The following is a 22,372-nucleotide window of genomic DNA, read 5'->3' on the forward strand; positions in this document are numbered from 1 at the left end:
GTATGGTGGTCTAACGAGAAAGGGAAACCTGTGATCAGTAATTAGGGCTTACATGGGTTGTCCGGTAAAAACAAGTAATTAACTATCCACAAGTTGATAACTTATTGTTCAGTGGGGATCAGTCAGTTGGATCTTATACCAATTGGCTTTTATTTAGTAGTGTTCATGCTAGTCCCCCACTCCATTCACTCTTTCTAGAGGTGCTGAGCGCTGTATTCAACATTTTCTGTTTGCCTGATATGGAATTGATGAAGCGATGGTCAAGCATCTGACCCACCGCTCCATTCTAATTCTTGCATCGAAGAAAAAGCATTCCCTTTGTGGGATTGAATGTTGGACCCCCAACAATCAGTACGTTAACATCTATCCTGTTTGCGCTTGTTAACCTTACTGTAAATGTCAATGAAGAAGTTCTGAATTGGTTTTCTGTCTTTAGATGTCCAACCAGTATCGTAGGCTACGTTCACATTTGCGTTATTGGGCGTAGCGTCGTTGACGCATACCGACACATGCGTCATGCGCCCCTATCTTTAACATGGGGGGCACATGGACATGCGCCGGTATGTGTTGTACTGCGTTTTATGACGCATGCATCATATAGACGCACAAGACAGGGCGCAGAGGACGCTACTTGTAGCGTTTTCCCTGCGCCAAAATTCCTGATCTGTAGGATCTTATGGCAACGCATGTGTCGCAAAACGCTGCGTTGTGTACATGCGTTGTTGGTTGCATCGCCGACGCTACACCCAACAACGCAAATGTGAACGTAGCCTTCGAGGTCTAGGACCATTCATGTAAGAAGTGACTCTTTATAATCTCCTCTATCAACAATATTTCTTGACAAGACTCTAAATTATGAGATGTACAGTTAGGGCCAGAAATATTTGGACAGTGACACAATTTTCACGAGTTGGGCTCTGCATGCCACCACATTGGATTTGAAATGAAACCTCTACAACAGAATTCAAGTGCAGATTGTAACGTTTAATTTGAAGGGTTGAACAAAAATATCTGATAGAAAATGTAGGAATTGTACACATTTCTTTACAAACACTCCACATTTTAGGAGGTCAAAAGTAATTGGACAAATAAACATAACCCAAACAAAATATTTTTATTTTCAATATTTTGTTGCAAATCCTTTGGAGGCAATCACTGCCTTAAGTCTGCAACCCATGGACAGCACCAAACGCTGGGTTTCCTCCTTCTTAATGCTTTGCCAGGCTTTTACAGCCGCAGCCTTCAGGTCTTGCTTGTTTGTGGGTCTTTCCGTCTTAAGTCTGGATTTGAGCAAGTGAAATGCATGCTCAATTGGGTTTAGATCTGGAGATTGACTTGGCCATTGCAGAATGTTCCACTTTTTGGCACTCATGAACTCCTGGGTAGCTTTGGCTTTATGCTTGGGGTCATTGTCCATCTGTACTATGAAGCGCCGTCCAATCAACTTTGCAGCATTTGGCTGAATCTGGGCTGAAAGTATATCCCGGTACACTTCAGAATTCATCCGGCTACTCTTGTCTGCTCTTATGTCATCAATAAACACAAGTGACCCAGTGCCATTGAAAGCCATGCATGCCCATGCCATCACGTTGCCTCCACCATGTTTTACAGAGGATGTGGTGTGCCTTGGATCATGTGCCATTCCCTTTCTTCTCCAAACTTTTTTCTTCCCATCATTCTGGTACAGGTTGATCTTTGTCTCATCTGTCCATAGAATACTTTTCCAGAACTGAGCTGGCTTCTTGAGGTGTTTTTCTGCAAATTTAACTCTGGCCTGTCTATTTTTGGTATTGATGAATGGTTTGCATCTAGATGTGAACCCTTTGTATTTACTGTCATGGAGTTTTCTCTTTACTGTTGACTTAGAGACAGATACACCTACTTCACTGAGAGTGTTCTGGACTTCAGTTGATGTTGTGAACGGGTTCTTCTTCACCAAATTAAGTATGCGGCGATCATCCACCACTGTTGTCATCCGTGGACGCCCAGGCCTTTTTGAGTTCCCAAGCTCACCAGTCAATTCCTTTTTTCTCAGAATGTACCCAACTGTTGATTTTGCTACTCCAAGCATGTCTGCTATCTCTCTGATGGATTTTTTCTTTTTTTTCAGCCTCAGGATGTTCTGCTTCACCTCAATTGAGAGTTCCTTTGACCGCATGTTGTCTGCTCACAGCAACAGCTTCCAAATGCAAAACCACACACCTGGAATCCACCCCTGACCTTTTAACTACTTCATTGATTACAGGTTAACGAGGGAGACGCCTTCAGAGTTAATTGCAGCCCTTAGAGTCCATTGTCCAATTACTTTTGGTCCCTTGAAAAAGAGGACGCTATGCATTACAGAGCTATGATTCCTAAACCCTTTCTCCGATTTGGATGTGGAAACTGTCATATTGCAGCTGGGAGTGTGCACTTTCAGCCCATATTACATATATAATTTTATTTCTGAACATGTTTTTGTAAACAGCTAAAATAACAAAACTTGTGTCACTGTCCAAATATTTCTGGCCCTAACTGTATGTTTATGTGCAGTAGATGGTTCTCTTCAGTTTCACAGATGGTGTGAATTTCCATGAGTTCGGTGTCACCTGACGAGGTGTCCTGAACGCCTTTGTCTTTCACCACAGTGCTATTCGAGAGTCCACACGAACGTCAATGTTCTGCAGAAACAAAGATGTAATGTAATTGCTCTCATTATAGCTGACATTATGTATTACACCAGGGAAGGACTTATATTCAGAGATACATGTGGCATAAAGAAATACAGTAGCTCTATATATGAGCTTAATTACCGTAATATGGAGCATCGTCAAAACAAAGGACTAGCCAACAATCTGAGTCTTCCTCTACACGACAACCTTAAGCCATGTGCTCAAAATATTCAATATATTAATATATCATCCATTAGTACAAGGTTCAGGTGGATGTGAGTCGTTATATGGCATATAGTCATCTGAATATTGCCTACCACATCTGCTGAAAGATAATTAAAACACTGCCACTTTCCAACTGTACCAGGACATCAAGGTGGCTCAAAAAAAAAGTAGACACTTCCCAGACACCTGTGAGAGTTGTCAAATAAGTCTGTTTGTCGTTGTTATTATTGTCGCTGTTGTTATTCTGAATCCGGCATTGTTTCTCTTTTGCTTCCGCACCTTTCAATTTTTTGAGATGCGGCCTCTTATTTGCTCTACATGTATCTAGCATTTTTAGACAAATGGGCTTTAGAGAGTAGTTAAGGATCATGCCGAGTTAGTTAAATAGACTAGATGTATATTCAGGGAAGAGGGGCCCCTATCTCTGGAATGGGTGGCGTAGCTAGAGTCTGATGGGCCCCGATGCAAAAGTCGGACCTGAGCCCCTCACCTACATGTTGGCCAGATGTATTAGCCCTTGTAGCATTCTAAATTCTATAAAGACACATATGTTACTCCTCCACAATTAAATAATTTCCCCATCCTGTACTAATTTCACCCATTATGGACCCTTTTTTGGTATAATTTAATTCCTGGTATAATGTCCCCCATTCTGAGTCCCTTCCTGATATAATGTCCCCCATCCTCGGCCCCTTCCTGTAATATTATCCCCCACCCTATTGTACTGTCCTGTTCTAGTAATATACTTCCTCCTTCCTGGGTCCATTATGGTTATAATGTCCACCATCCTTGGTCCTAGTGTAATGTCCCCATCCTGGGCCCCTGTCAGTAATATGTGTCACCCATATTGGACCTCAGGATGGCTGACAGTGAATGTTGCAGTGCATAGAGCCGGTGGGTCTCTGTGCCACAATACACTTCAGCTAAATGTGTGTCCTCGGATGCACTTCAAGCTGGAATAGTCACTGGCTCCGGAAGCTGGGTTAGGCCATGGTTGAAGAACTTCGACCTGGTAAAAATTGAAAGGCAACCACAGACCAATGTGTTCTTTTCATAGGTAAGCGTTTCTAGCTATTTAGGAGGCTTGGAGTCCTGACCACCAGGGGCGTAACAACTGCGGCCGCAGGGGTCGCAGCTGCGACTGGGCCCGAGTGTTTAAGGGCCCGCCCAGTCCAGCAAACAAGCAGACAAGTCAAGCACCCTGCTGGCCACGCCCACAGCTTCCCCAGACTTCCAGCAGTGTGCGTGTCCGTGAAGGACATGTGACCTAGCAGAAGGGCTGGGCGTGTCACTGAAGCTTGACAGAGATGGATGGCAGCAGCTGGTGAGTGAAGTGGCTATAAAGTGCTTATGGGCTGCTTACACCTGACACATGCGCGTACACACACACACACACACACACACACACCTGTTCTGTGTGCACAGGACCTGTGATGAGGTCACAGGAGGGGATGAGTCAGGGGTCACATGATCAGTGGCCTCAGTGTATGCAGGACTCTGCTGTGCTTGATTGTCATGGTGCTGAATGAGGGGAAGTTTATGTGTGGGGTCAGAAGGGGTTTACAGTGTGGATGTAACAGAGCCGCGTGTGTACAGGGTGTACGGAGCAAAGCCGCGTGTGTACAGGGTGTACGGAGCAGAGCCGCGTGTGTACAGGGTGTACGGAGCAGAGCCACGTGTGTACAGGGTGTACGGAGCAGAGCCGTGTGTGTACAAGGTGTACGGAGCAGAGCCGCGTGTGTGCAAGGTGTACGGAGCAGAGTTGCATGTGTACAAGGCATACGGAGCAGAGCTGCGTGTGTACGGGCTGTAAATTTCCGAGTCGGGAAGAATGGTACACGGCTGTGGGCAGAGCCCAGCATGTGCACTGTGGTATTGGGTGTACTCGCCAGCCTCAGAATGTGCAGTGCGTATGCTCCGGAGCCAACCAGTGCACCCAATACACCCCCACACTGCACAGGTCCGGAAATGACGCACTGCAGCGTCATACCAGGAAGAAACAGCACACAGAATTCAAACACCGGGAGTGCGCTTGGAATTAGAGCGAGGGAGGACACGAACGCCCAGAGTGTCTGCACGTCCGAAGACATCGCCCTAATTAGTATAGAGACATGTTAGTTATAAAATCATTTTTCTCAGCGATTACAGGGCAGTATTAGGTCAGACTATACAACATAGCAACAAAACTATAGTGTGCGAAATGAATAGGGAAAATGTGAATTTCGGTGGGAAATATTTTGGCGCGGGGGGCCCCATTTGAAAGTTCGCACCGGGGCCCCTCACTTTGTAGTTACGCCACTGCCGACCACCATAAAGATGCATTCAGTATTTTCACTAAAGCCATTTTGAACCTGTGTTACATTAGAATTGTTGTTCAGATCTGCTCATTTATTGACGATGTTTCATGTAGCCGCTGTTATGAGTTTGGGCCACATTAATGACACACACTAAATATAAGCTGAACATCTATTTACCAAATACGAACAGACGTCGGTTGTCCTCAGGTTTTACATGTTACATCATGATATAATCAAATTCACTACCGTCATTCCTGAAGATCCGGGTAAGGTCAGATCATATAACATGTAAATATGACACTCCAACATTGGAGGTTGTGATAGATATTCAATATATCATGATAGCAAAAATTAAAGATAACCTGTCACTTGCCATAAGCATGTTTTTTTTAATCTGATATAAATCCCGCTGTTTTCCTGAATCTGGTGATGTTTTTTTCTTTTGTTCCTGCGCCTCTCCGTTCCTGAGATATGGCCTCCCCTTCCCTGTATGTAAATCTAGTCTTGTTAGCCAAGTAGGCGTGATTATCAACTCTACTCTGGGGGCGTGTTCTTGAGAATCACACCTAATTGCCTAAAAAGATTAGATTGTATACAGGGGAGAAGAAGCCACATCTCAGGATCGGAGAGGAGCAGGAACAAAAGAAAAACATCACCGGACTCAGGAGAACGGCGGCATTTACACCAGTTTAGAAAGAAATACATATTTATGACAAGGTCCTCTAGGATTTCCTAGAAATACTGTATTTTTTTCTGCAGAAAAATAAATATTTTCAAATGACTCCTAAATACCTAATGTTTTGCTGTAATTTGTAAATTATAAACCTGGTGTAAAATTTTATACAAAATCCCCAGATTTACAAACATTTTAAAAGGCAAAGTGATAGTTAAGCCCCACCCACCCAAAATTACATTTTTGGCATTGTCGCATACGCAACTGTCCAAACGAATAAAATATCCTTATACCGTACTTATCCAATTAAGTGAACGTCCAAATGAAAAAAAAAAAAAAATGAAATTACTGTTTTTTTGCTCAATTTATCTTCCAAAAAAAATGGGATAGAAGGAGACGTCCCAAAAATAATCCCCAATACAACTTGATTGACCAAAATTTAAAAAAAGTTGATGCGGAAAAATTGATGTAGAAGAAGGGCCCATTAGTACTCACCTATGGGCCTGCAAAAAACTTGTGCCTGCCCAGATTACGGGATGTACAGTAAGTAACTTGTATATTTATTGATTGTTCTAAATTTGTCATAACAAGTTCTTAGATTCAGTTCCAGCACATCAGTGGTCTTATGAGATTTAATGGACACTTCCCTGGTGGTCTAGGGTTATAAGGAGACTAGTACCTGGTGTCCAGTGCATCATTCAGCTCCCTGTGTTCCACCCATGTTTTCTCTGATCTCTACTTATCATATCCCACTTCCGCACTTTCGACAGATCAATGGAAAACAGTGACAGAAGGAACTCCATAACTGTGATTGAAGACCTCCATGATGGAACAGATCACTAAGAGGAGTTATGGCCACTTCCTGGACTAGTATCCAGGATAATTTTACCCCAGACACACATCCTAAACACATCTTATAATATTTCTCTGTTTTTATAGTAGGTGGTATGTTATGCCGTATACATTATCATTTTATACTTTAGTTAACTACGATAATTTGCCTCTAATTTTAACCCAGGGAGTCGGATAGAATGACTTCTTCAATAAATGAACCTGTACTTTAGGTCTCTTGATTGCATCTGTCTGCCTTCGCTGCCATTTCACATTTTTATGTTTATATATAGAAGAAGACATTTTCATGTATTTTGAAGTAATTTCCGCTTCAAATTGTCAGTATGTTCTCAACGGGTCCCCGGTCCCCTGGTGAATCGCTAAAGAAGGGTTTTAATCAATTTTCGAAACATCAAAGTGAATGATTATAAGTGAGCGCCATATAAAATCTAGCCTCCATTCCTCCAACATTAAACAAAATCCTACTTGGAAGTTAATTAAGTCTTATTTCAGGAGTTTTCAGTGATCGTTAACGCGTTTAGGTCCATTTTGGCTGAGTGAAGAATATGTTAAAGCACTATTTTAATTTTTAGTTATTCCCTGTGACCATTATTAACAGACTTGTAGATTTAATAAGGGTCATCTTATGTGTTAACACCATAATGAAAAAAAAAATCACGTACTGTAAGTATTGTACTCAAGTCAAATGTAGATATAGCATACTCTTCTCCATCTATACCCTTGGCCTGGGACAACTCAAAGTCCCATGGATTCCAGTACCACCTCTCTGCTCTTCAGAATCCTGGAGTGTCTGTCAGCCATATCCCCTGTCGCTTCCTTAAGCTCAATGTGCACAAAACTTAAATCCTCATCTTTCCTCCATCTCATATACCTTCCCTACATGATTTATCTATCACAATAAATGACATCACACGTTTCCGTGTACCGAAAATCTGCTGCCTTGGAATTACCTTTTGCCCTGTCCTTCAAACCTCACATCCATGCTCTCACCATCTTCTGTCGCCTACAGCTCAAAAATATTTCCAGAATTCGTCCTTTCCTCAACGCTCAATTTTCTAAAATGCTTGTGCATGCCCTCATCATCTCCCGCCTCGACTACTGCAACATCCTCCTCTATGGCCTACCTGCTAACCCTATCGCCCCTCTCCAGTCTGTCTTTGACTGCTGTCCAACTAGTTCACCTCTATCCTCGCAACTTCTCCTCTTTCCTCCTTTGAAAATCCCTTCAGTGGTTCCTAATTCCCTAACGTATCCAGTTCAAATTACTAACACTGACTTACAAAGCCATCCATAACCTTTCTCCTCCTTACATCTCCGAATAAATCTCATGAATATCTTCCCTCACATAATCGCTGGTCTTCCCAACACCGCCTTCTCTCCTCCACACTTATTCATTCCTTACCCAATCGCCTGCAAGACTTCTCCCGAATATCCCCCATCCTCTGGCATTCTGTGCCTCAACATGTCCGAATATCCACCACATTCGGATCCTTCAGACGGAACCTGAAAACCCACCTCTTCAGGAAGGCTACAGCCTCCAATTGACCTCGGTGCCACCTCACCACCAATGGAGCTGCCGTAACCCCCCAACCTACTGTCTCCTTCCCCATAATCCTATAGAACGTAAGCCCGCAAGGGCAGGGTCCTCGCCCCTCTGTACCAGTCTACCATTATTAGTTTGTTTACTGTAAGTGATATCTGTAACTTGTATCTAACCCCTTATCATGTACAGCACCATGGAATCAATGGTGCAATATAAATAACAATAACTGTGCACTCTGTGGCACAGTTCATGGCATTTTTTCCCTACTAAATCTTCCTTCATCACCTGCGACTGATATTATTAAGAAATCGGAGAAACCACAGCAAATCAGACCCCATAACATTACAGAGTGGGGGACTGAGTGCAGAGGCGCAGGGGCAGAAAAGTGATCAAATCTCTTCTGACTCCATAACTAAAGAGTCTAGCACAAACACTGGGAACTTCAAACCTGAAGAGGTGCATGCAGCCGTACAGAGACATGTTCTGTGCAGAGATGGATCACACTTTTCTATATGGCATGAGATGGAGGAGTCTGGGTTTGGAGAACGTTACCCCCTGACTGCATTGTGCCCCCTGTACAGATGGTGGAGGAGCATAATGCTATGAGCTTCTTATCAGGCGTTAACCTCTGCCCCTCAGTTCCAGTAAAGGGGAATCTTAATACTTCAGCACAAGACATTGTGGACAATTGCAGTTTCCATCTTTGTGGGAACAGTTTGGGCAATACCCTTCACTGTTCTCCATGACTGTGCCCATTGCACAAGGTCCATATGGCTATAGAGGTGGGAGTTTCGAGGAAGAACATGAGTGTCCACATAGAGCCTGGACCTCAACTCCATCCAACACCTTTGGAATGAACTAGAACGGAGATTGTGAGCCTAGACTACTCCCCGACATCAGTGTCTGACCTCACAAATACTTTTCTGAATTAATAGGCAAAAATTCCAAAATTTGTGTCCAGACTTAAATTTTCATTTGAATCAGTGTGAAATCTATGAAGTGTGACCAGGGTCTGCGGGATTCACTGTCTCAGTTGGCTCCGTCTCTTCTATAGACTTTAGTGTAAATTGCCATTACATCTGAAGACACCCATCTTCTTTAAGAAATCAGGAGATCCAGATTGCAAAGTTGGAATAGCTGTTCCAACCAAATTTTTTACCCGGGATATCCACCTACTTAAATCTGGCTCTGAGAAAAATCACCTTTTTCCTATAAAACCCTTTTAGATATTTCCCCCTTTGCTGTACTATTATTATTCTTATTTTAGCACATTTTTTTCTTGACAACACAACGGATGAAGTTTCCATTTTCAGAACAGCGTGTGCCCTCTTCTCTCTGCAGCACATCCCATATATCTAAAAAAATACTTATCTTAAACTTCTAACTTTAGCTGTGATAAGACGCAGCCTCGGGCAGAGAGATAGGATACCTCCAGGTTTCATCTTTTTTCTGGCATCGGATGGATAATGCGGTAGGTTTCACAGGCGGGATGTCGCAGTGTTGACATGTAGTGTATTCAGTTGCCATGTGATAAAGAAGGTGTACATGGTCGGAGGTGTAACTGATAGACAAAGCCCACTGCGGCTGTATTAGAGGTCGAGAAAAGGATTTATACCAAAATTTATGGTACGGAATCCTGTTGCGATGGCACTATGACCACTACTATCGAGTTCTGTGACCAATTCCTGACATAAGACATCCTATGTTGGGTGCAGGTGTAGGATATTATGTACTATGTTAGGAAAGAGTGTATGGAGCAGACTCAAGAGCTGAGCCCGTGCCACACACAGCCAGTGCCAGTTTTGTTATACAGCTAGTACCTGCCTCTTCAGCCTTCACCAAATTTAGCAAGTGTTGCCAACGCCATTTTTTTTTCACTTGGAAGCATATTGAAGGCCACTCTTTCTGCCATGTCGCTACTCCTTTAAAGGCCAGCCATGAACTAAGCTTCATAGGTGATGAAGTATAAGAATACAATACAAGCAATTTCAAGTTCACTGGGGGGGGGGGACTAAAACAAAGTGGAAAAAAATATTCTTAAATATATATATATACAGTACAGACCAAAAGTTGGACACACCACATTTAAAGATTTTTCTGTATTTTCATGACTATGAAAATTGTACATTCACACTGAAGGCATCAAAACTATGAATTAACACATGTGGAATTATATACTTAACAAAAAAGTGTGAAACAACTGAAAATATGTCTTATATTCTAGGTTCTTCAAAGTAGCCACCTTTTGCTTTGATGACTACTTTGCATACTCTTGATGAGCTTCAAGAGGTAGTCACCGGGAATGGTTTACACTTCACAGGTGTGCCGTCAGGTTTAAGAAGTGGGATTTCTTGCCTTATAAATGGGGTTGGGACCATCAGTTGTGCTGTGCAGAACTCTGCTGGATACACAGCTGATAGTCCTACTGAATAGACTGTTAGAATTTGTATTATGGCAAGAAAAAAGCAGCGTCCCCAAGTGCAGTGGCAAAAACCATCAAGTGCTACAAAGAAACTGGCTCACATGAGGACCACCCCAGGAAAGGAAGACCAAGAGTCACCTCTGCTTCTGAGGATACGTTTATCCGAGTCACCAGCCTCAGAAATCGCAGGTTAACAGCAGCTCAGATTAGAGACCAGGTCAATGCCACACAGAGTTCTAGCAGCAGACACATCTCTACAACAACTGTTAAGAGGAGACTTTGTGGAGCAGGCCTTCATGGTAAAACAGCTGCTAGGAAACCACTGCTAAGGACAGGCAACTGTTATGATCCGGTGACCTTGGAGCCACATGAATAACTTTCACTGGAGTAGGTGGTAACTGTACTGACCGCAAATCCTGATCTGACACCGCAACTAGAAGTAGCCGTGGGGTGTGCCTAACAAACCCTAGACACCTCGTCACAGCCGGAGGACTAGATTATTATTATTATTATACATTTTTATAGCGCCATTTATTCCATGGCGCTTTACATGTGAATACGGGGCAAATATAGACAATTACATTAAACATGAGCAGATAACAAGGCACACGAGTACATAAGGAGGGAGGACCCTGCCCGCGAGGGCTCACAGTCTGCAGGGGGTGGGTGAGGATACACTAGGAGAGGGAAGAGCTGGCTGTGCGGCTGTTCAGTAGGTTGAGGATCACTGCAGGCTGTAGGCTTGTTGGAAGAGATGAGTCTTCAGGTTCTTTTTGAAGGTTTCTATGGTAGGCGCAAGTCTGATGTGTTGGGGTAGAGAGTTCCAGAGTATGGGGGAAGCACGGGAGAAGTCTTGGATGCGGTTATGGGAAGAAGAGATGAGAGGGGAGTAGAGAAGGAGGTCTTGGGAGGATCGGAGGTCGCGTGTAGGTAGGTACCGGGAGACCATGTCACAGATGTATGGAGGAGACAGGTTGTGGATGGCTTTGTATGTCAGTGTGAGGGTTTTGAACTGGAGTCTCTGGGCGATAGGAAGCCAGTGAAGGGCTTGACACAGGGGAGAGGCTGGGGAATAGCGGGGGGACAGGTGGATTAGTCGGGCAGCAGAGTGTAGGATGGATTGGAGTGGTGCCAGAGTGCTAGAGGGGAGTCCAGAGAGTAGGAGGTTGCAGTAGTCGAGGCGGGAGATGATAAGGGCATGCACTAGCGTTTTTGCAGTGTTGCGGTCAAGGAAAGCACGGATCCGGGAAATATTTTTGAGTTTGAGACGACAGGAGGAGGCAAGGGCTTGGATATGTGGCTTGAAAGAGAGGGCAGAGTCGAGGATCACCCCCAGGGAACCGGGCGTGTGGGACTGGGGATAGTGAGCAGCCATTGACAGATAGATGTGGTGGAGGGGTAGAGTGAGATGGGGGAAATATGATGAATTCTGTTTTGTCCATGTTCAGTTGTAGAAAGCGAGCAGAAAAGAAGGCTGAAATGGCAGACAGACAGTGCGGGATTTTGGTAAGCAAGGAGGAGAGGTCAGGTCCGGAGAGGTAGATCTGCGTGTCGTCGGCGTAGAGATGGTACTGCATACCGTGGGATTCTATGAGCTGTCCCAGGCCGAAAGTGTAGATGGAGAATAGTAGGGGTCCTAGAACAGAGCCTTGAGGAACACCGACTGACAAGGGGCGAAGTGAGGAGGTGGTGTGGGGGAGGGAGACACTGAATGTTCGGTCTGTCAGATATGACGAGATCCAGGAAAGGGCCAAGTCTGTGATGCCAAGGGATGAGAGGATTTGTAGCAAAAGGGAGTGGTCAACAGTGTCAAAGGCAGAAGACAAGTCCAGGAGAAGGAGGACAGAGTAGTGTCGCTTGCTCCTGGCAGTTAGTAGGTCATTGGTGACTTTAGTTAGGGCAGTTTCAGTTGAGTGATGAGAACGGAAGCCTGATTGTAACCGATCAAAGAGGGAGCAGGAGGAGAAGTGGGAGGACAGTTCAAGATGGACGTGTTGCTCCAGCAATTTGGAGGCATAAGGGAGAAGAGATATTGGGCGATAGCTAGACACAGAGGATGGGTCGAGGGAGGGCTTTTTGAGGATGGGTGTGATCTTGGCATGCTTGAAGGATGAGGGAAAAACACCTGTTGTGAGTGAGAGGTTGAAGAGGTGCGTTAGGGTTGGGATGAAGACCGTGGAAAGGTTAGGGATGAGGTGGGATGGGAGCGGGTCAAGCGTGCAGGTGGTGAGGTGTGATCTTGACAGGAGGGTGGAGAGCTGATCTTCTGTCATGGTGGAGAAGCTGGTTTTGGAGGAGCAGGGTTGAGCAGCTAAGAGGGGCAGTGGGCGCTGTGGGCCAAAGCTTTCTCTGATCGTATTGATCTTCTGTTTAAAGAAAGAGGCGAAGTCATCAGCAGAAATGAGGGGGGAGGGAGGAGGTGCGGGGGGACGGAGTAGAGAATTGAAAGTGTTGAAAAGCTGTTTAGGGTTGTGAGACAGGGAGGATATGAGGGAATACCCCTGAGAGATACCCCTATAGATGGAAATAGGAATACTGTCTTGCCTCAGAGCAGAACCCCAAAGGATAGGCAGCCCCCACGAATATTGACTGAGTAGGAGAGGAAAGACACACGTAGGCAGAAAACAGGATTTAGCAAAAGAGTCCACTCTAGCTAAAATAGGAAAGGATAGGACAGAATTCTGTGCGGTCAGTATTAAAACCCTTCCAAAAATATCCACAGCAGATTATACAAAAAATTCCTCCATCTAACTAAAGACGTGGAACGTATATCTGCAACTCCAGAAAAACCTACACACAGAGCAGAAATACAATCAAAAATCCAGCACGCAGCATGTGTGCCATAGTAAAAAAATAGACACTTATCTTTGCTGAATTGGCAGCTAAGCAGGAGAAACCAGACAGAGGTCAAACACCTCCCAAGAACCATTGACAACTGGCAAGGACTAATGAATCCTGCAAACCTAAATACCCCAGTCAGAATTGCAATCAGCAGATACACCTGACCATGACTGCAGCCCTGGGACAACTGCATTACCACCTACAACCACCGGAGGGAGCCCAAAAGCAGAATTCACAACAGGCAACAAGCAGAAGAGACTTGTTTGGGCTAAAGAACACAAGGAATGGACATTAGACCAGTGGAAATCTGTGCTTTGGTCTGATGAGTCCAAACTTGAGATCTTTGGTTCCAACCACCGTGTCTTTGTGCGACGCAGAAAAGGTGAACGGATGGACTCTACATGCCTGGTTCCCACCGTGAAGCATGGAGGAGGAGGTGTGATGGTGTGGGGGTGCTTTGCTGGTGACACTGTTGGGGATTAATTCAAATTTGAAAGCATACTGAACCAGCATGGCTACCACAGCATCTTGCAGTAGCATGCTATTCCATCCGGTTTGCATTTAGTTGGACCATCATTTATTTTTCAACAGGAAAATGACCCCAAACACACCTCCAGGCTGTGTAAGGGCTATTTGACCAAGAAGGAGAGTGATGGGATGCTACACCAGATGACCTGGCCTCCACAGTCACCAGACCTGAACCCAATCGAGATGACTTGGGGTGAGCTGGACCACAGAGTGAAGGCAAAGGGCCATCAAGTGCTAAGCATCTCTAGGAACTCCTCCAAGATTGTTGGAAGACCATTCCCGGTGACTACCTCTTGAAGCTCGTCAAGAGAATGCCAATGTGCAAAGCAGTCATTAAAGCAAAAGGTGGCTACTTTGAAGAACCTACAATATAAGACATATTTTCAGTTGTTTCACACTTTTTTGTTAAGTATATAATTCCACATGTGTTAATTCATAGTTTTGATGCCTTCAGTGTGAATGTACAATTTTCATAGTCATGGAAATACAGAAAAATCTATAAATGAGAAGGTGTCCAAACTTTGGTCTGTACTGTATAAAAAAAAAAAAATAAAAAAAAATCCTCTTGAATTATGGGTCTCAGAAATTGTTAACACAAACCAAAATGTACACCTCTTAAATAAAAAAAAAAAAAAAAAAATGAGTTGCCGACCATGTTGGTTACACTAGAGTAGCACAATTCAAATTTGTAAAAGAGGCTCAAGGCGCCTCTTTATGACGTTTACAAATTCCAATAAAGAATATAGACTGAATTGTTTTTAAGCCAGTGATAATACAATAGGTTAGCGATGGGCTGTCAACATTTTTAAGCTTGTTCAGAGGTGTTCACAGTTACCGGAGTATTGGAGAGTGGCGAGTGAAGTTGACCCAATCGTTAGCTCTGGTCCCTTTTTTTTTGTCCAGGCACTCCCAAAGTGGGTCCTAAGCATCCATCCTTTCTGCCTCACACGATGCTCCTGTTACTCTTCTTTACAGCAACTACAGGTCAGTTGCAGAGAGAATTAAGACTAAACAGGAGTTGCAGAGGGAACGTTGCCTCTGTAACTAACCTTAGCAGAGGTAGCGGTGCTCCTGCCCAAAAATACAGTAGGAGAAGCTGACTCCTAAAGAAAAGACTTTGATCTGAGAAAGTGGTCTGTGACTGCTCTTTGAAGCAGCTGTAACAAGCCAAGCTCCGAGTAAGCAGAGTTACAGCGCGAGTGAGTGGCGAATCTAACAGAGCCAAATCCAGGTGTGAAAGTCTGTAGAAAAGAGGATGGTGTTGAGAATGAGGATAAAGTCGCTGAATGGACGAGTGCCTCGGGTACAAATTAGAAATGTGTACAGTTCTTCCGGGAGAGGGCCAGGGTGAGCTTGGGGAACCGGAAGATTGGGCAAGAGAGAGAAAGAGAGAGAGGTCCAAAGTGTTGGACTGCCACCGGAGAAGGTGTGTGTCTGGTGTGGCATTGGCATGACCTGGGAAGCCAACGTGTCTGCATGAAGACAATGTGAGCTCATGCACAACCTGGGATAAATAGAAAGAATAATTTACAACAGGAAGGGCTGCAGAAGACATTATGCTTCCATCTACCCTAGTGTTAGACTACGGAAGGCAGGAGACAACTTGTCACCACCTAAAAGAGGTCATCATGTTGGTCTGGAACGGGTGGAGAAGAAAGAGTGAATGTTTCCAATCAGATAATAGTAATAGTTCTGTATTTTGCCTGTGACTGATTGGTGACTCTATAAGAGAACACCACACTAATTGGTTTTCAAATAAGGTAGGTCTTGATTGTTTTAAGGTTTTGTGGGAAAGAGCACAATATTTCTAAGACACCAAAATGTATTGTCCTGCCCTTGTATTGACAACTCCATAGAGCTAAATGGGAAATTTGACCAGTTTCACTTATTTGGAATAAAAAGTCTGTTGGAGGGTTAAGTTTAATCTGGAAACTTATGTTTTCCTCCTTATAAGCTGAGATTTCTTTCCAGCTGATTTCTTCAATAGCCTTTTTCCAGCTTGTAAATTTAAGAGTTTGTTTTTTACGTTCTGACCTTAGTTTGTTTACAGCAACATAGGTGGCCAAAACTTGTAGCTATCCTGCAGTCAGCAAAATGTAGTCCTTTATACATCGGCCATCTATTATATAATTGTCTAAGGGTCACTTCCGTCTTTCTGTCTGTCCTTCTGTCTGTCACGGATATTCATTGGTCGCGGCCTCTGTCTGTCAAGGAAATCCAAGTCGCTGATTGGTCGCGGCAAAACAGCCATGACCAATCAGCGACGGCACAGTCCGGAAGAAAATGGCTGCTCCTTACTCCCCGCAGTCACTGCTCGGCGCCCGCATACACCCCTCCGGCCACCGCTAACACAGGGTTAATGCCGGCGGTAACGGACCGCATTATGTCACGGGTAACTCACTCCATTACCTCCGCTATTAACCCTCTGTGACCAAGTTTTTACTATTGATGCTGCCTATGCAGCGTCAATAGTAAAAACATCTAATGTTAAAAATAATTTTTAAAAAAATAAAAAAATCATTATATATTCACCTTTCGCGACGCTGCCGTGACCGCTCCATGCAAGCGGCAGGTTCCGGTGCCAAGGATAGTATGGGAGAAGGACCTGCCATGACGTCACGGTCATGTGACCACTATGTCATCAAAGGGCCTGCGCGATAACCTGCCGTGACGTCATGGTCATGTGACCGCGACGTCATCACAGGTCTTGCGCGAGAAGGACCAGCCATGACGTCATGGTCATGTGACCACTACGTCATCACAGGCCCTGCGCGAGAAGGACCTGCCATGACGTCATGGTCATGTGACCACTACGTCATCAAAGGGCCTGCGCGATAACGACCTGCTGTGACGTCATGGTCATGTGACCGCGATGTCATCACAGGTCTTGCGCGAGAAGGACCAGCCATGACGTCATGGTCATGTGACCGAACTACAAGGGGCCCTCGGAAGGTGAGTATATGTTTATTTTTTAACCTGTGACATACGTGGCTGGGCAATATACATCGTAGCTGGGCAATATACTACGTGGCTGGGCAATATACTACGTGGCTGGGCAATATACTACGTGGCTGGGCAATATACTACGTGGACATGCATATTCTAGAATACCCGATGCGTTAGAATCAGGCCACCATCTAGTAATATATAAAAATGGGGGCAATGTCACATCACATTGAAGGGTCCAATGGATAGGTGAGAATTAGCTAATCACTGGGACCCAGCACCAATCCCTAGTCCAAGGCTCTGGAATGTCCCGATGAAAGGGTGGTGGCCACACATCTGCACCATCGATTCATTCATTGTCAGTAGGACTGCCCAAGATATCAAGTCAAGTTTTTGGTGATCTCTGGTAGTTTTTGGGATCCAGTTTTGACACCCCTCATTTTCAGTAATCTATTATCTATCTTTTGTGGATAGGGGATATCTTTTTAATATGGGAATACCCTTTTAAAACTTTTTAGTGTCTACAATGGAGTTATCTGTGGAAAGGAAGGAATATTTTTGAAGGGTTTTTGATGGGTAGAGTCCGATGGGGCCCTTGTAGTATCAGGGCAAAACTAGCAGTTGGAAAGATACAAGGTTCTTGAGGTCAGAGTCTGGAAAAATGGGAGTAAAGCAAGATCGGGGAAGAAAGAGAAAGAGGAGATCGGACACTTGGAATTTGGGTCCAGAGAGGAGAGAATTTTGGGGTCATTGGGTGAAAGACTATGTTAAAAGAATACAGGTCAAGTGGAGTGAAGCAGGAGATTAGGAAATAGGGTTCAAGAAGATCTGGCCTCAGTGGTGAGAGAGTCGTCCACTTGAGATGCAACAGGAAGGGACAGACAGCTTGAGTCCTATGTGAAGTAAAACAGTCTTGGAAGTGGCTTTGGTTGCACAACCGTCCATGTTTTTTTTGTCAAGCTTTAGGACTTATATTTAATTAAAAAAAAAGTTTTTATTCCAAATTATTTTCTTTTTTTCTTTTTAATAAAAAAAAAAAAAGTCTTTTAATTAAACTTTTTAAAAATTATTATTGTTATAGTGCATGGGAATATTCGTTATTGCCCAATAAGACCTCCCTGGGTCCCTTTAAACTATTAACGCTCACCGGGTCCGTATGCCTCTTGTGATGCTAATCCCAGTGATTGCCTAAATATCAGGAATTTGGGACATAAGAGAGAATGACTAATTGTAGTGGCAGCCAGGAGGGGTAGAGGGGTTGGGGAAATGGGAATCGTATAATTTTTTGCTCGCGATTAGAGGTTTTCAGACTTCAGTAGATTTTCTTACCTCCAGCATTTAGCGTTATTGTAGCTCATAGACGGAGCAGAATGAAAGGTTTTTATTACTCAGAACGGTTATAAAAAAAAAATCCTAAAAGAATAATTAAAGCTGAAAACGAGTGAAGTTCAAACAAGGTTGAGGTTTCACACACCAAAGGATATTAAAGCTCCGGATAAATGTCAGACTGGAATCACAATCAACCTTAAGAGCAAGAAATAGCGGAAGACATCTTTATTATCAATGTAGGGAGAAATTCCAATATTTACAAGAAGATTCAAATTTTCTCTAAGGATGATATTTAAATTGTAACACAAAAAAAAAAAAAAAGTGTTAAGAATATATTTTTTTTTTTTTACAGAACTAGCGCCACTTTTGTCCATGGCCATGTCTGGTATTGCAGTACAGCTTTATTCAACTGAATGGGTTAAAAAAAATTATTAAAAAAAAAAAAAAAAAAAAAAAAGCAGAACCTCCTCTTTCTTAAATATCTCTCGGGAAAAAATACAACACTTTACTCGTATAGACTTTTTGAAGTCCATGCGACTTGTCCGCAAAGAGAATTTCCCCGTCATCAAAATCACTGCTGTAAAATTAATTGTACAACAGGTTTTGGATAAGAAAGCATCATGGGTTTGGACTTTTTATATAGCGCCTAACCGAACTCTATTTTATTAACAAAAATATTGTTAAGTCCCGCCCCTGAGGATCACAATAAAAATGACAACTCACCAATTTGGTTGGATTTGTGTTAACCCTGCCATTTTTTAGGACCAGTAAGAGATCTATTATCCAGCAAAATGTAGTACAGTTCAGGCAAATTGGAAAATTTAACAATTACGGCTTTCACTGCAGAGGTAGAGGTGAAATTCACCCTTAGCATTTGAAAGCACAGGGCCCATGCAGCACCCCTGTAACAACCCTGCCAGCATCACTGCATGGCCTTCCATCCCCCACCTGCCTGATACATCAACTCACCCCGTGCTATGCTGCGAGTTCTGTCTGCTGCCGACTCCATGCCATGTGCTCCATGGCCGCTTGCTCTGTGTACACTTCCTGGCTATGTGCACAGGGGGCGGTGCTGGCAAATCCAGATTCTTATTGAGACTGTGTGCACCTCCCTCAGGTGTCCCTGGCCAATTCCCTAGAGACCTTTGATACTTAAGCCGTCCTCACTCATTGGAGGACGCCTGAGCAAGCTATTTCCCTCAGTTAGAACTTGCTACTGAGCTGCCAGGTCGTGTTCTGTTTCCTGTCTCTGAGGGCTGCAATACGCAGGCCTATATCAGTGTTCTGTTTGTGTATCTATGTCTGTTCCTGTCTGTACACTGGTCTATGTCCCTTCCTGTTCTTTCTTGGTTTGCCATTCCCACTCTGCTGTGTATCTCTGTGATCCCTCTCTGCTCTGCTTGCCACAATCAGTGGCTCTGCACCTCTCTGCTTGCCACTACCCATTGCTCTGTGCTTCACTGCTCGCCACAACCTGTGACTCTGCGCCTTCTGGCTCTTGGCTCCACCTCCAGCGGATCAGCTCTTGGCTCCGCCTCCAGCGGGGTCAGCTCTTGGCTCCGCCTCCAGCGGATGAGCTCTTGGCTCCACCTCCAGCAGATCAGCTCTTGGCTCCACCTCCAGCAGATCAGCTCTTGGCTCCACCTCCAGCAGATCAGCTCTTGGCTCCACCTCCAGCAGATCAGCTCTTGGCTCCACCTCCAGCAGAACAGCTCTTGGCTCCGCTTCTTCCTTCTCTGCTCTTGGCTCCGCCTCCTATGGTTCTGCTTTGCATCTGCTCCTGCAGTCTTGCTCTACCTCCGTTCTGCAACTTGTCGTACAGCTCACTACCTGTTTCCTTATATTCACCAGTCTGAACAGGTCCCTATCTGTTCCCATATACCCTCCAGTCTGAACAGGTTCTTACCTGTTTCCATACACCCACCTGTATAGCAGTTCCTACCTGTCCTACCCGAGTATCAGCCCATGTCGCCTGTCCTGCCACAGTGCCAGCCGTGCCTGCCAGTGTCTCAGTCGTGCCCGTCCGCATGCCAGTGTCACAGCCGTGCCTGCCTGTGTCCTGTCCCCCGGTGGGATCAGCAGCCACACACCACCCTGAAGTGGTACCTGGTAGCTTCCTGCCGCACAAGTCTGACCTCACCATCAGAGGCTCCAGCGAACACCTAGGAAGCTACTTAGTTACGCCCCTTCCAGGGTAGTCTGGTCAGTGGTCCAGTAGGGCCACACCCCCGGACACCCGCGCCAACCAGTCTGGGCGTGAGCATTACAACCCCCAAACCCACTTCCCCACATGGGGGTCTTTATAGCAAATATGACCCTGACTGATGCTGGAGAAGATCAAGATTTATTGCATGACCAATAGTAACAATAATACTAAGATTAATATTAAATAACTCTAGTCTATGACTACACAATGACAAAATAATGCCACCAGATTGATCGTTACCAGCACAACTGGCCCAAGACCAATAGTCCCATCAATACTGCAATGTAAGAGACAAAATAACACCTGTCATAACTCTATATTACTAGTATACAGTGTGATAATACCACCATACTGATTATTAACCAAAACCATTGTTCTATGACTGATATTACCACTATACAGTGACCATATAATGGTAATACCAGTTCTACACCAGTGCTCTGCAGGCCATGCGTGTATACTGCGCAGGTTCTCACTAGTGATGCTCTCGCTGATTGTAGTCAAACACTTTCCCATTGTTTTCCTGTCAGCCCAGACCGCTATGAACTCTTCTTTCATCCATTACTTGACCCTGAAAAACGTAACACAGAGCTATCTTTGGCTTCTTTCTTACCCAGTGCCCTGCTCAAAATCCCTTCTCTACACAAACCATATGGTGCCATTAACAGTAATAACACCCCTACTGCATGCTTATAAAATAATACCCCCCGTGCTGCCTCCTTTTATTAATAACACCCTTCTATGCCTCCTTCTAATGCCCCCTCCAGTGTGCCACCCTCCAGTTTACAATGACCAACAGCATTCCTCCCCTCCATTTGATAATGCCACCCCCCATGGGGCAAATGTGCCTCCCTTCCTTTAGATAATGACTTCCCATAAGGCTTCCCTGCATTATGACCCCCAACAAGCCTCCCTTCCATTTGATAAGACCTACAACGTGACTCCCCTCCATTTGATTCCTTAGTATGCCTCCTCTCTTTTCGACAATGACCCCTAGCGTGCCACCCTCCTTTTGATAATGACCCGCAGTGTGCATCCCTCCTTATGGTAACGTCGTTCCAGTGGGACTTCCCTCCATCTGATAATGACCCCCAGCATGCCGCCCCTTCATTAAATAAGGACCCCTAGCATACCTCACGTTCATTTAATAAAGACCCCCAGCATGCCTCACCTTCATTTAATAAGGACCCCCAGCATACCTCACCTTCATTTAATAAGGACCCCCAGCATACCTCACCTTCATTTAATAAAGACCCCTAGCATACCTCACCTTCATTTAATGAGGACCCCTAGCATACCTCACCTTCATTTAATAAGGACCCCTAGCATACCTCACCTTCATTTAATAAAGACCCCCAAGCATACCTCACCTTCATTTAATAAGGACCCCTAGCATACCTCACGTTCATTTAATGAGGACCCCTAGCATACCTCACCTTCATTTGACAGTATTGGTTTCCGGAACATGCCAGTATTGTTAAAAGTGTTTTGGACTGATGTGGACCACTGCAGGACTGGCCCATCTTGCAACTGCAAGAATGGCCATGTGGCCAGTACAGCCCTGGAGGTGAAGTTCTGGAAGTTGTTGGAGGTCAATTAGAAAAATCCAGTATTTGGCCCACAGCCAGCCCACAATTGGCGCATCACATTAGATGCGTCAGTTCTTGTGCTTTACCGGATGGCAATCGAGGTAATATTTTACTAACCAATCAAAAAACACAAAATATATAGTTATTTGAATAAAGACTCTCCCCACACTATCCCTCACTCACTAATTCACTAAGCAACTCCATCATAGTCCACGTTCCCTGTAGTCTCCGGCAACTCATCAGAGCCACTGGCTCAACGCTACGCTCATC

The 22,372-nt window shown here is 44.5% G+C and overlaps 1 protein-coding gene across 1 annotated transcript in view; it reads right to left on the reverse strand.

The window, feature by feature from the left end:
* Positions 1-966: 966 nt before the first annotated feature.
* The window catches only part of LRATD2 (LRAT domain containing 2), a 31,147-nt gene continuing 9,741 nt past the window's right edge, over positions 967-22,372 (reverse strand). The window contains exon 3 of the mRNA XM_069731892.1: positions 967-2,660. Within this exon, the coding sequence (XP_069587993.1) occupies positions 1,121-2,158 (1,038 nt within the window). The 5' untranslated portion in view covers positions 2,159-2,660 and the 3' untranslated portion in view covers positions 967-1,120. The remainder of the gene's footprint in view (positions 2,661-22,372) is intronic.

This window comes from Ranitomeya imitator, chromosome 6 (assembly GCF_032444005.1).
Source record: "Ranitomeya imitator isolate aRanImi1 chromosome 6, aRanImi1.pri, whole genome shotgun sequence".
In the NCBI taxonomy this organism is placed as follows: domain Eukaryota; kingdom Metazoa; phylum Chordata; class Amphibia; order Anura; family Dendrobatidae; genus Ranitomeya; species Ranitomeya imitator.